This window comes from Heteronotia binoei, chromosome 4 (genome assembly GCF_032191835.1).
Source record: "Heteronotia binoei isolate CCM8104 ecotype False Entrance Well chromosome 4, APGP_CSIRO_Hbin_v1, whole genome shotgun sequence".
NCBI lineage: Eukaryota > Metazoa > Chordata > Lepidosauria > Squamata > Gekkonidae > Heteronotia > Heteronotia binoei.
The window spans coordinates 11,720,450-11,735,392 of record NC_083226.1 but is presented as its reverse complement, the minus strand read 5'-3'; the positions used below and the strand labels follow the sequence as shown (position 1 = coordinate 11,735,392).

At 51.3% G+C, this 14,943-nt stretch overlaps 1 protein-coding gene across 2 annotated transcripts in view; it reads right to left on the bottom strand.

Annotated features, from left to right (window-relative positions):
* VANGL1 (VANGL planar cell polarity protein 1) overlaps nucleotides 1–14,943 on the bottom strand; it is a 69,094-nt gene that overhangs the window by 20,067 nt on the left and 34,084 nt on the right. For both annotated transcript variants that reach the window (XM_060236789.1, XM_060236788.1), the window contains exon 4: nucleotides 5,548–5,681. In XM_060236789.1, coding sequence (XP_060092772.1) covers nucleotides 5,548–5,681 — 134 coding nt within the window. The remainder of the gene's footprint in view (nucleotides 1–5,547; nucleotides 5,682–14,943) is intronic.

Genomic DNA, 14,943 nt, shown 5'->3' with positions numbered 1-14,943 from the left:
GTGACACAGAGTGTTGGACTGGATGGGCCATTGGCCTAATCCAACATGGCTTCTCTTATGTTCTTATGTGACTCAGAGTGCTGGACTGGATGGGCCATTGAACCGATCCAACATGGCTTCTCTTATGTTCTTATGTGACTCAGAGTGTTGGACTGGATGGGCCACTGGCCTGATCCAACATGGCTTCTCTTATGTTCTTATGGGTGACCTGGGGCTGCTCACGCATACTCCTCCTACCCTACCACACAGGGATGTTGTTGTGAGGGAAAAAATGGAAGACAGAAGGATGACAAAAGCCACTTTATGTGCCCTTGGGGGAGAAAGGAAGTGTATAAGGGAAGTAAAATATAAATAAAGTGGACTTGGATCTTTATGCACGTGGAGTCTGGAATCGGACCTGAGCCCAAGAAGTATGGGGCTCATTCTACAGTCCGAGTAATTTCTCAGGCCACATATTTCTTCCCCAAAGGAATGCTCTGGAAAATATTACACCAGGATGAAAAATCCACAGTGACTCTGCAGGAATGTTCCTCGAGCAAAAGTCAACATTCTCGGTGCCCTCGGCACCCTCCAGGTGCAAAGCAAACTATCTGGGTTTGTCATAACTAGTCCCAACACTCAGCCACGCCAGCCAACTTCACAGAGACCTTCAGCAGGCCATTCTCAGCAGGGACCTGGAGGCCGGCCAGGCCCAGGACGTTGGGAAATGTCCCACGTTCTATAGTTCCTCTATCACAGCAAGCTCTGACACGACTGATTTGCGAAGAATGCCGTGCATTCCCTCTCCAGCATTCAGAGCATTTGCCCACATGACAAACGTATGATTTCACAATTGTGCAAACTCCTCTGCGCCCCTTTTTTTTGCTGCCAAATTTTTTGCTGCCAAAATTTCAGCGACCCTTTGGGTGTCCAAGGCGAGAGTTGTCAAGAAATGGTTTGCAAATGTCTGCCTCTACATAGTAACCATGGATTTCTTTGGTGGTCTCCCACGAAAGCTTACATTCTCAATAAAATTTCCTTGGTCTTAAAGGCACTACTGGACTCCAACAGAGTCGACCCTGTTTAGCTTCTGAGATCTAACAAGATAAAGCTAGGTCAAGGCGTCTTTTCTCCCACCCCTTTGCAACCTGGAAGCTGATCATTAAGAACAGGGCCTCTGGAGCCAAGCACCAGAATATCAACATTTGGAGACTAGAATTTAAAAACATAAGAAGAGCCCTGTTCGATCAGTCCATCTAGTCCACCTTCCTGTCTCATGCAGTGGCCTACCAGTTCCTCTAGACAGTCAACAACAGGGCATAGAGACCAAGGCCTCTCCCTGATGAGATCAGAAGAACCCTGCTGGATCAGACCAATGGTCCATCTAGTCCACCTTCCTGTCTCATGCAGTGGCCTACCAGTTCCTCTGGACAGTCAACAACAGGGCATAGAGACGAAGGCCTTTCCCTGATAAGAACAGAAGAACCCTGCTGGATCAGACCAATGGTCCATCTAGTCCACCATCCTGTCTCATGCAGCAGCCTACCAGTTCCTCTGGACGGCCAACAATAGGGCATAGAGACCAAGACCTTTCCCTGATAAGTACAGAAGAACCCTGTGGATCAGACCAATGGTCCATCTAGTCCACCTTCCTGTCTCATGCAGTGGCCTACCAGTTCCTCTGGACAGTCAACAACAGGGCATAGAGACCAAGGCCTTTCCCTGATGAGAACAGAAGAACCTGCTGGATCAGACCAATGGTCCATCTAGTCCACCTTCCTGTCTCATGCAGTGGCCTACCAGTTCCTCTGGACGGCCAACAACAGGGCATAGAGACCAAGACTTTTCCCTGATAAGAACAGAAGAACCCTGTGGATCAGACCAATGGTCCATCTAGTCCACCTTCCTGTCTCATGCAGTGGCCTACCAGTTCCTCTGGACGGCCAACAACAGGGCATAGAGACCAAGGCCTTTCCCTGATAAGAACAGAAGAACCCTGCTGGATCAGACCAATGGTCCATCTAGTCTACCTTCCTGTCTCATGCAGTGGACTACCAGTTCCTCTTGACGGCCAACAACAGGGCATAGAGACCAAGGCCTTTCCCTGATGAGAACAGAAGAAACCTGCTGGATCAGACCAATGGTCCATCTAGTCCACCTTCCTGTCTCATGCAGTGGCCTACCAGTTCCTCTGGACAGTCAACAAAAGGGCATAGAGACCAAGCCCTTTCCCTGATAAGAACAGAAGAACCTGCTGGATCAGACCAATGGTCCATCTAGTCCACCTTCCTGTCTCATGCAGTGGCCTACCAGTTCCTCTGGACGGCCAACAACAGGGCATAGAGACCAAGCCCTTTCCCTGATAAGAACAGAAGAACCCTGCTGGATCAGACCAATGGTCCATCTAGTCCACCATCCTGTCTCATGCAGTGGCCTACCAGTTCCTCTGGACGGCCAACAACAGGGCATAGAGACCAAGCCCTTTCCCTGATAAGAACAGAAGAATCCTGCTGGATCAGACCAATGGTCCATCTAGTCCACCATCCTGTCTCATGCAGTGGCCTACCAGTTCCTCTGGACGGCCAACAACAGGGCATAGAGACCAAGCCCTTTCCCTGATAAGAACAGAAGAACCCTGCTGGATCAGACCAATGGTCCATCTAGTCCACCTTCCTGTCTCATGCAGTGGCCTAACAGTTCCTCTGGACGGCCAACAACAGGGCATAGAGACCAAGCCCTTTCCCTGATAAGAACAGAAGAACCCTGCTGGATCAGACCAATGGTCCATCTAGTCCACCTTCCTGTCTCATGCAGTGGCCTACCAGTTCCTCTGGACGGCCAACAACAGCGCATAGAGACCAAGGCCTTTCCCTGATAAGAACAGAAGAACCCTGCTGGATCAGACCAATGGTCCATCTAGTCCACCATCCTGTCTCATGAAGCGGCCTACCAGTTCCTCTGGACGGCCAACAACAGGGCATAGAGACCAAGCCCTTTCCCTGATAAGAACAGAAGAACCCTGCTGGATCAAACCAATGGTCCATCTAGTCCACCATCCTGTCTCATGCAGTGGCCTACCAGTTCCTCTGGACGGCCAACAACAGGGCATAGAGACCAAGCCCTTTCCCTGATAAGAACAGAAGAACCCTGCTGGATCAGACCAATGGTCCATCTAGTCCACCATCCTGTCTCATGCAGTGGCCTACCAGTTCCTCTGGACGGCCAACAACAGGGCATAGAGACCAAGCCCTTTCCCTGATAAGAACAGAAGAACCCTGCTGGATCAGACCAATGGTCCATCTAGTCCACCTTCCTGTCTCACGCAGTGGCCTACCAGTTCCTCTGGACGGCCAACAACAGGGCATAGAGACCAAGCCCTTTCCCTGATGAGAACAGAAGAACCCTGCTGGATCAGACCAATGGTCCATCTAGTCCACCTTCCTGTCTCATGCAGTGGCCTACCAGTTCCTCTGGACGGCCAACAACAGGGCATAGAGACCAAGGCCTTTCTCTGATAAGAACAGAAGAACCCTGCTGGATCAGACCAATGGTCCATCTAGTCCACCATCCTGTCTCATGAAGCGGCCTACCAGTTCCTCTGGACGGCCAACAACAGGGCATAGAGACCAAGCCCTTTCCCTGATAAGAACAGAAGAACCCTGCTGGATCAGACCAATGGTCCATCTAGTCCACCATCCTGTCTCATGCAGTGGCCTACCAGTTCCTCTGGACGGCCAACAACAGGGCATAGAGACCAAGACCTTTCCCTGATAAGAACAGAAGAACCCTGCTGGATCAGACCAATGATCCATCTAGTCCACCATCCTGTCTCATGCAGTGGTCTACCAGTTCCTCTGGACGGCCAACAACAGGGCATAGAGACCAAGGCCTTTCCCTGATGAGAACAGAAGAACCCTGTGGATCAGACCAATGGTCCATCTAGTCCACCATCCTGTCTCATGAAGCGGCCTACCAGTTCCTCTGGACGGCCAACAACAGGGCATAGAGACCAAGCCCTTTCTCTGATAAGAACAGAAGAACCCTGCTGGATCAGACCAATGGTCCATCTAGTCCACCTTCCTGTCTCATGCAGTGGCCTACCAGTTCCTCTGGACAGTCAACAACAGGGCATAGAGACCAAGACCTTTCCCTGATAAGAACAGAAGAACCCTGCTGGATCAGACCAGTGGTCCATCTAGTCCACCTTCCTGTCTCATGCAGTGGCCAGCCTCCGGAGGGCCAATAACAGGGCCATAGGGGCCAAGGCCTTTCCTCTTGTTACTGGGATTCAGATGCTTACTCCCTCTGGATCCGGAGCAATTTAGTGCAAGCTAGACAAAAGTTGCATAAAACTTGCAGTGCACATTGTCCTAGGCTAGATGCATTTTTTTTTTTTACAGCAGATGAACAATTTTCCCTATACGTTTGCTTTTGCAGGCCGACTCCTGAAATACAAGGGAAGGATCAGGTAGGAAGTCTTTTGGACAGAGCCCTCAAGCAGCAGAGGCAAAAGAGTTGAAGCCCATGAGACATGGGCGGGGGTGGGGGGGGTGGGCTACAGAGGAGTCTGGCCATGGGGACACGAGGGAAGAGCTGAGGCCCTCTGTAGTTCAAAGAGGCTTAAATCTCTCCCCCCCACACACACCCCCACGAGCTGCCTCAGACACGACACAGATGTAGAAACGGAGCGTGTGTCACTCCAAGCTTAGATGAAGAAAGCTCTGGATGTGGAGACAACGTGGGCATCTCCAATGTTTGCTTTTGCAATCAAGGCGACTTAATGGGGGGGGGGGTGAGAGCAGAAAGCAATATTAGATCTGTACCAGGGCTTTTTTTTGAGCAGGAATGCACAGGAAAGCAGTTCCGGCTGGCTTGGTGTCAGGGGGTGTGGCCTAATATGCAAGTGAGTTCCTGCTGAGCTTTTTCTACAAAAAAAAAAAAGCCCTGGCAACTGCTGTGATCACGTGTATTTTTAAAGCTTCCTAAATGGGATTTGAATGAACTCATTTATTTTATTTTATTTAAAATATTTTTATGCCACCTTTCCACCTGATCAGCATTCCGCAAGGCTCCGCATAGGTACCTCCCCCCCTTCCAGTCTGCAGTATCACACCCCTTCTTTATGAAGAATCCTGCGCTTTTAACTGCTGGATTCCCCCCCACCCCTGCTAAAAGCACACAATCTGTTATCAGGAAAGGGTCTGTAGGGGATTTCCTCTTCTATGCCCTGCATTCTGGCTGCCTTCTGGAGTGTGAACATTTATGAACATTTATTTATTTACTGAAACATTTATCTCCCTGCCTTTCCTCTTGGAAATAACATATAAATTGTAATTTCATTATTAGGTCATGGTCTTTTCCTTTGTACTCACCTGGAGGCTGGCAACCCTAAACTGGCAGCCCTTCCTCCCACCCTTTGGCACCCTAAGTGATCATCTAGCAGCAAGAAACTCAACCCAGGCTGCACCAGAAGAATACTTTTATCCTGGAAATGGAGGGCTCCCTTCAAAGGAGAAGGCAATATTCACAAGTACACACCCCCTCCCCTTTATCCCACCCTTGACCTACCGTCAACATTGTAGACCTTCAGACCAGCCATGTGTTTTGTGGCACGGGCTTTGGAAGCTGTGACCAGTGTTGGATTGTAGACCGCAAAATCTCTGTAGTAATTTTCCAAAATAACCACAGCGGCACGCTGGATACTGGGAAAAGAGAGAGGGAGAAATGCATTTAAAAAAAAGAAAAGAAAGAAAGCATACATAAACACAAAAAAGCGAAGTTGCTACTCGATTTGGAAACAATTTAGATGGTCTGGTCTCCTGATATTCCAGCTGGCAGATCAGACCCCAAGGATACTACTGTGCTATCAAGCGATGGGTTGAACCGATGAAACGTTGGCTTCTCGAGTAGCTTTTCCTTTCTCCACCGAATGGGAACCTGAAATTTCTCTCCCTTGAACATTGACTCGCCGAAAGATTTACAAGCAGAGGCGTCGAACTCATTTGTTATGAGAGCCGGATTTGACACAAATGAGACTTTGTGGGGCTGAACCATGCGTATCATTGAATGCAATGCCAGGTAGCGGAGATAAAATCTTTCTAAAGCATGCAGATAAAGATATTATTTTTTAACTTAAAATACAAACATGCGGAAAAGTCTTGCAATATTTTGTTTAAAATAGAAAGCTGTGGGAATCGTAGGATTTCGCAATGCAACCTTTAAACTAAAACGTCAGGAAAAAGCACAAGGATCACAGCAGAAACTAAAAAGTATAAAATGTGTAGGAAACCATGAAATGGCTGAACACTGAAAGCTGCTCTCTCTCAAACATTGGCTCACTGAAAGATTTGCAAGGAGAGGCATCAAACTCATTTGATATGAGGGCCGGATTTGACAGAAATGGGACTTCGTGGGGCCAAGCCATGCGTGTCATAAAATGTAATGCCAGGTGGTGGAGATATAATCTTTATAAAGGATTCAGACGGACTATCTACTCCCAGGTCTAATCAGATTGACAATGGTTCTTCAGGGTAATATCCCCCTTTGGCTGTGGGTTCCCAGGTTAGAGTACTACCAAACACCAGTTTTCAGCTGCATTCAGCAGGGACAAGCTGGCTCAAAGCATCAACTCTTTATTTGCAAGAAGTTTCAACTGGCCATAAATGCTGCAAAAGTGAAACCACTTGACCTCCACTCCACTGAAATACACTGCAGCACAAAGTTGCAAGAAAAACTTGGAATGGATTTTCCATTAAGGTCTCTGGGCACAGATAGACCAGTCTATCTGGGTGCAGAGACCTTAATGGAAAATCCATTCTGCATCTTCTTTCCCAGAAGAGCTTCCAGCTGAAGCAGGCAAAGACAAGGCAGAAGGAGCGGGGAACTTCGGCAGCCTCGGAGCTTCAAGAGGGCGAGGAGGAAATTGCCGCAGACCTGATTGAAGCCCTGGGCAGGCCAGGTAAGGCCCACAGGGAGGATTGCCTCACACGTCTCAATATTAGAGGGTGATTTTGAGGAAAACTCTGAAATAATGCTGATGTTTGCTTTATCATGCACTGTTAGGGTTGCCAAGTGTGTTTTACATACCGACCAGATTTTTACATGATACAGAAAATGAAGGAATCTGAAGCAAGTGAGAAGATCCAAGGCACGTGGGTCTCTACAGGAACTGCAATAACCTAATGACTAACTGCAAGTCTTTACATAGTTACTAGCATTTCTGTAAAGGGTTGCAATATTTTAAAGCCTTACTTTCACAAGCAGATTTCATAGGGGTTCTCAATTTGCCTCAGGCTTTCCAAATTATTCCTGCTTTATCTAGTGGGAAAAGAGGTCTTAGAGCAAATTAGGCCCAATTTCTTTTCCTTCTATGCATTTTGTCTCTCGTTCAGCACTACACTGGAATAGCGCCTCATTCTCCTTCCCAAAGGCCCAGAAAACTCTGCTTCCCACTAATTTGTGAAACATGTAATCATGACTTGTAGATCTTGTTGCCCCAAAATCTCTAGAGGTGACCCATTCTAGGGGTGCCAACTCTGGAGTGAGAAACACCTGAGGATTTGGGGGGGGGGGCGGGGTCTGAGGAGTGGAAGGACCTGACTGGGGTATCAACCCACCAAGTCCACCACTTTTCAAAGCCACCATTCTCTTCTGCAGTTTGGGAGAGAAATCATAGCTTCAGGAGATCTCCAGGTCCCATCTGGAGGTTGGCAACTCTACCCCATTCTCCTGTTTTTGCCCCAAGGAACTCACGCTGCATCAGCTCAGCAATGGTGACCAAGCTACACCCTTCATTTGTTGCTGTTTTCATTAGTGTTCATACTCTAATTTTGCTTTTTAACAGGGTGGGGGCAGGGGATCCCCTGGATTGGAGGCCCTCCCCTCGCTTCAGGGTCATCAGAAAGTGGGGTGGGTGGGAAATGTCTGCTGTACAGTCCATTCTTCACTATGAAGACTGATTCCCATAGGGTATAATGGAAAATTGATTCGCGGAAATCGGGGGTAGGGGGGTGGGGAGGGCCTGTTTTTTGAGACAGAGGCACCAAATTTTCAGCATAGCATCTAGTACCTCTCCCCAAAATACCCTCCAAGTTTCAAAAGGATTGGACCAGGGGCTCCCAAAAGAAGGTGCCCCTATCCTTCATTATTTCCAGTGGAGGAAAGGCGTTTAAAAGGTGTGTGGTCCCTTTAAATGTGATGGCCGGAACTCCCTTTGGAGTTCAATTATGCTTGTCACACCCTTGCTCCTGGCTCCACCCCAATGTCGCCTGACGCCAACCCCAAAATTCCCAGATATTTCTTGAATTGGACTTGGCAACCCTATTTTTTTTTTTTAAGTTGAAACCTTTAAAAAAAAAAAAACAACCCTCCAAACTCCGTCTATTTCAAACAATTTTTTGAAAACGCCACCAATCCAATCTAACGTTTGCGGCTGATCCGTTTCAAGAGTTCCCCTCCTCTTCTAGCACCCATTACCATCCCCGGCAGTGGTTTAAATGTGGAGAGACAGTTTGGTGTAGTGGTGAAGTGTGCGGACTCTTATCTGGGAGAGCCGGGTTTGATTCCCCACTCCTTCACTTGCAGCTGCTGGAATGGCCTTGGGTCAGCCATAGCTCTGGCAGAGGTTGTCCTGGAAAGGGCAGCTGCTGTGAGAGTCCTCTCAGCCCCACCCACCTCACAGGGTGTCTGTTGTGGGGGAGGAAGGGAAAGGAGATTGTGAGCCGCTCTGAGACTCTGTCCTTGAAAGGGCAGCTGCTGTGAGAGCCCTCTCAGCCCCACCCACCTCACAGGGTGTCTGTTGTGGGGGAGGAAGGGAAAGGAGATTGTAGGCCGTTCTGAGACTCTGTCCTTGAAAGGGCAGCTGCTGTGAGAGCCCTCTCAGCCCCACCCACCTCACAGGGTGTCTGTTGTGGGGGAGGAAGGGAAAGGAGATTGTGAGCCGCTCTGAGACTCTGTCCTTGAAAGGGCAGCTGCTGTGGGAGCCCTCTCAGCCCCACCCACCTCACAGGGTGTCTGTTGTGGGGGAGGAAGGGAAAGGAGATTGTGAGCCGCTCTGAGACTCTGTCCTTGAAAGGGCAGCTGCTGTGAGAGCCCTCTCAGCCCCACCCACCTCACAGGGTGTCTGTTGTGGGGAAGGAAGGGAAAGGAGATTGTGAGCCGCTCTGAGACTCTGTCCTTGAAAGGGCAGCTGCTGTGGGAGCCCTCTCAGCCCCACCCACCTCACAGGGTGTCTGTTGTGGGGGAGGAAGGGAAAGGAGATTGTGAGCCGCTCTGAGACTCTGTCCTTGAAAGGGCAGCTGCTGTGAGAGCCCTCTCAGCCCCACCCACCTCACAGGGTGTCTGTTGTGGGGGAGGAAGGGAAAGGAGATTGTGAGCCGCTCTGAGACTCTGTCCTTGAAAGGGCAGCTGCTGTGGGAGCCCTCTCAGCCCCACCCACCTCACAGGGTGTCTGTTGTGGGGGAGGAAGGGAAAGGAGATTGTGAGCCGCTCTGAGACTCTGTCCTTGAAAGGGCAGCTGCTGTGGGAGCCCTCTCCAGCCCTCACAGGGTATCTGTTGTGGGGGAGGAAGGTAAAGGAGATTGTGAGCCGCTCTGAGACTCTTCAGAGTGGAGGGCGGGATATAAATCCAATATCTTCTTCTTCTTCCTGTCATGGAGACAGCTGAAACCAAGCCAGGAAGAACAGGCCTTGATCCCCCAGACAGCAAGAAAGCTAAGAAGGTCACAACGATCTGGCAGAGTGAGCACATGCCTGAAACATCTCCCTGGGGCAAGGCTCCTGCCCACATCAAGGAGAAAGGGCTCCGTTTTGTAAAGTCAGCTCTGCCGGCTGACAATGGGGAGCCACGGAGTGATGGGAACAACCACCAACCCCAGCATTAGTGCGCGGACACGCCCTGCCCTTCCCACAGGGGCTGTCATTACGCCAAGTAAACACTGTCAAGGAGGAGCAGAGGAGGGGTCTGATTTACGGTTCTGCAAAAATAAAACACATACATACCCTGCAAGTTCTCGGTGGCTGAATTTGTTACGAAAAAGGTGAATGCAAACCCCATCGGCAGGGGGAAATCTTTAAGACGGGGTTCCCCACCCCCCAACATGCTGCCCGCACTTGCCAGGACTTCCCTTGGTGCCCATTAAGAGTTTCAGACTGTGGGTGGTGCCACTGCGAGACAAAGCTTGCTATTGGCTGCCCTCCAGGCACTTCCAGTGGAGCGTCGGAGGGACTGGGAAGCAGCACCAGAGGGACTGGGAAGCAGCACCAGAGGGACTGGGAAGCAGCACCAGAAGGACTGGGAAGCAGCACCAGAGGGACTGGGAAGCAGCACCTGGGCTTTCCTTAGGCATTAGGTGGTCCATTCCCTGTTTCAGACTTTCCTTCTTCCCAGGCGTTGTGAGGAGAGAGGTATTCCACTTGACTGCGCCTCCTGTGGAACTCATTTTAGGGGTGATGCTCAAAATTCCATCTATGCCAACGGGTCAAAAAGGTTGAGGACCTGAGCTGTAGGGGGTTTGGGCGGAAGACAGGCCGCCATAGGGTTGCCAGGTTCCCCTGGTCACCGGTGGGAGATGGGGCCTAGGGAGGACAGGGACCTCAGTGGAGTACAGTGCCACAAAGCCCACCCTCCAAAGCAGCCCTTTTCTCCAGGGGAACTGATCTCTGTAGTCTGGAGATGAGCTGTAATTCCAGGGAATCGCTAGCGAAGAAGAAGAACTGCAGATTTATTCCCCGCCCTTCTCTCTGAATCAGAGACTCAGAGCGGCTTACACTCTTCTATATCTTCTCCTCCCACAAAAGGCACCCTGTGAGGTGGGTGGGGCTGGAGAGGGCTCTCCCAGCAGCTGCCCTTTCAAGGACAGAGTCTCAGAGTGGCTCACAATCTCCTTTCCCTTCCTCCCCCACAACAGACACCCTGTGAGGTGGGTGGGGCTGGAGAGGGCTCTCACAGCAGCTGCCCGTTCAAGGACAGAGTCCCAGAATGGCCTACAACTCCTTTCCCTTCCTCCCCCACAACAGACACCCTGTGAGGTGGGTGGGGCTGGAGAGGGCTCTCACAGCAGCTGCCCTTTCAAAGACAGTCTCAGAACGGCCTACAATCTCCTTTCCCTTCCTCCCCCACAACAGACACCCTGTGAGGTGGGTGGGGCTGGAGAGGGCTCTCACAGCAGCTGCCCTTTCAAGGACAATCTCAGAACGGCCTACAATCTCCTTTCCCTTCCTCCCCCACAACAGACACCCTGTGAGGTGGGCAGGGCTGGAGAGGGTTCTCACAGCAGCTGCCCTTTCAAGGACAGAGTCTCAGAGCGGCCTACAATCTCCTTTACCTTCCTCCCCACAACAGACACCCTGTGAGGTGGGTGGGGTTGAGAGGGCTCTCACAGCAGCTGCCCTTTCAAGGACAGAGTCTCAGAACAGCCTACAATCTCCTTTACCTTCCTCCTCCGCAACAGACACCCTGTGAGGTGGGTGCGGCTGAGAGGGCTCTCACAGCAGCTACCCTTTCAAGGACAGGGTCTCAGAACAGCCTACAATCTCCTTTCCCTTCCTCCCCCACAACAGATACCCTGTGAGGTGGGTGGGGCTGAGAGGGCTCTCATAGCAGCTGCCCTTTCAAGGACAGAGTCTCAGAGTGGCCTACAATCTCCTTTACCTTCCTCCCCCACAGCAGACACCCTGTGAAGTGGGTGGGGCTGGAGAGGGCTCTCCCAGCAGCTGCCCTTTCAAGGACAGAGTCTCAGAGCGGCCTACAATCTCCTTTACCTTCCTCCCCCACAACAGACACCCTGTGAGGGTGGGGCTGAGAGGGCTCTCACAGCAGCTGCCCTTTCAAGGACAACCTCTGCCAGAGCTATGGCTGACCCAAGGCCATTCCAGCAGCTGCAAGTGGAGGAGGAGTGGGGAATCAAAAGAGTCCATGCACTTAACCACTACACCAAGCTGGCTCTCCTAGAAAATCCTGACTAGATATGCGGAGAGACAAAACACAACCTTTTCACCACAGCTGGGGCTGCCAATCTCCAGGCGGGGCCTGGAGCTCTCCCAGCACGATCTCCAGACTGGATAGATCAGTTTCCCAGGAGAAAATGTTCTGCTTTGCTGTAGATTTACCGGCTCCAAAGAATGAGCACCTCAGGCTTCTTTGGCTGAGCTTGAACTAACTTCTGAGGCCTACGGTGCCTTTTATCCGGCTTCCCCTGGACAAACGCGCACTCGCATACAAAAGCTCTCTAAAAATAGCTCCAGCTTACATACCAGATGAGATGGATTTTCCAGGGCCGGCTCTACCTTAATCAGAGCCAGGCAACTCCTTCAGGAGACTGATTTTGGGTGCTGCTAAACGGAAGAAGCTCCTGTTCCATTCAGAGGGAATGGCGAGCGGCGGTGGGTGGTGGGGGCCGGAGGAAAAGAAGGCAGCATTTCTGGAAACACTGAAATATCTTGTAGGCAACAGTTCTGGGGGAGGCAAGGCAGGCCTGTAGCTACGGTGAGACCTGGGAGAGGACAGGCCTGTCCTTTCAAGTATATGGCCCCTCCATTGGAGAGCCCCCAACCTGTCCCCTTTGCTCACCGCCACTCTGAACAAACAGTAGGATCGCTGATGGTCTTTTCACTTTGTCTCTCCCCTTCCCTAACGTACCTTGCAGAGCAAGGGGGGGGGGGAGAGTCAAGAGATCTCTGTCTCTCTGAGAGAAGGGCACGTAAGAAAGGGGTGGGGGGAGCACAGCTGCTGTGACTGCCCGGGTAAAGGGGGGCTAGCTTGTGGAACTCAAGGCAGCTTAGAAGAAGACTGCAGATTTCTACCCTGCCCCTCTCTCTGAATCAGAGAGCGGCTTACAATCTCCTATATCTTCTCCCCACTGCAACAAACACCCTGCGAGGTGGGTGGGGCTGAGAGGGCTCTCCCAGCAGCTGCCCTTTCAAGGACAAGTTCTTTTGAGAGCTACGGCTAACCCAAGGCCATTCCAGCAGCTGCAAGTCGAGGAGTGGGGAATCAAACCCGGTTCTCCCAGATAAGAGTCTGCCCTTTCAAGGACAACCTCTGCCAGAGCTTTGGCTGACCCAAGGCCATTCCAGCAGCTGCAAGTAGAGGAGTGGGGAATCAAACCCGGTTCTCCCAGATAAGAGAGCTCTGGCTGACCCAAGGCCATTCCATCAGCTGCAAGTAGAGGAGTGGGGAATCAAACCCGGTTCTCCCAGATAAGAATCCGCACACTTAACCAACACACCAAACTGGCTCTCTATTAGAGCTATGGCTGACCCAAGGCCATTCCAGCAGCTGCAAGTAGAGGAGTGGGGAATCAAACCTGGTTCTCCCAGATAAGAATGCGCACACTTAACCAACACACCAAACTGGCTCTCTATTAGAGCTATGGCTGACCCAAGGCCATTCCAGCAGCTGCAAGTAGAGGAGTGGGGAATCAAACCTGGTTCTCCCAGATAAGAATCTGCACACTTAACCAACACACCAAACTGGCTCTCTATTAGAGCTATGGCTGACCCAAGGCCATTCCAGCAGCTGCAAGTAGAGGAGTGGGGAATCAAACCTGGTTCTCTCAGATAAGAATCCGCACACTTAACCAACACACCAAACTGGCTCTCTATTAGAGCTATGGCTGACCCAAGGCCATTCCAGCAGCTGCAAGTTGAGGAGTGGGGAATCAAACCAGGTTCTCCCAGATAAGAGTCCACGCACTTAACCACTACACCAAACTGGCTCTCTATTAGAGCTATGGCTGACCCAAGGTCATTCCAGCAGCTGCAAGTAGAGGAGTGGGGAATCAAACCCGGTTCTCCCAGATAAGAGTCCACACACTTAACCACTACACCAAACTGGTCGAGACCCCAGGGCTGCCAAATCGGGTAGCCCCCCAGCTCCCCCAAAGAACAAATCCTACTGTGGGCCCCACCAAACATGAAATCCTGCCTACAACCCTGAGGCAAGGAGCTTTGTGCCAACAAGCAGCAGATTCATTCTCCTGGAGGCAGAGAGAGACAGCTATGCTCGACCAGCTTTCTTGGTGGTGGCCCCCAAGGACCCAACTTGGCAGAGGAAACTGCTGCAGTTGCAGAAAAGAATTTTCTTTTCTCCCTTTGTCAAGGGCAGCGGAGAATGAAAGAAAACCCTGACTAGATATTTGGGGAGACAAAGCGCCCATGCTGAAGTCCCAGGGAGCTCCGTGGGCCTCTGCTGCGACCGCCATTCTGTGCAATCCTGCGACGCAATCCCCACTGCCCCAAGCAGAGGGGTGGGCTGCATGAGAGGACACTGGAGACGTTCCCCATTTACTAGCAGTGGCTACAGAACTCAGGTAGGCACCCAAAATGGACAGCAACGTGACAGATGCTACTTCAGATTTCCAGTATGCATCTGACACAGTTAGACCTCCGGGGGCCACTAGAAGAAGAAGAAGAATTGCAGATTTATACCCCGCTTTTCTCCCTGAATCAGATACTCAGAGAGGCTTACAATCTCCTATGTCTTCTCCCCCCACAACAGACACCCTGTGAGGTGGGTGAGACTGGAGAGGGCTCTCACAGCAGCTGCCCTTTCAAGGACAGAGAGCGGCTTACAATCTCCTTTCCCTTCCTCCCCCACAACAGACACCCTGTGAGGTGGGCGGGGCTGAGAGGGCTCTCACAGCAGCTGCCCCTTCAAGGACAGAGAGCGGCTTACAATCTCCTTTCCCTTCCTCCCCCACAACAGACACCCTGTGAGGTGGGCGGGGCTGAGAGGGCTCTCACAGCAGCTGCTCTTTCAAGGACAGAGTCTCAGAGCGGCCTACAATCTCCTTTCCCTTCCTCCCCCACAACAGACACCCTGTGAGGTGGGTGGGGCTGGAGAGGGCTCTCACAGCAGCTGCCCTTTCAAGGACAGAGTCTCAGAGCAGCTCACAATCTCCTTTCCCTTCCTCCCCCACAACAAACACCCTGTGAGGTGGGTGGGGCTGGAGAGGGCTCTCACAG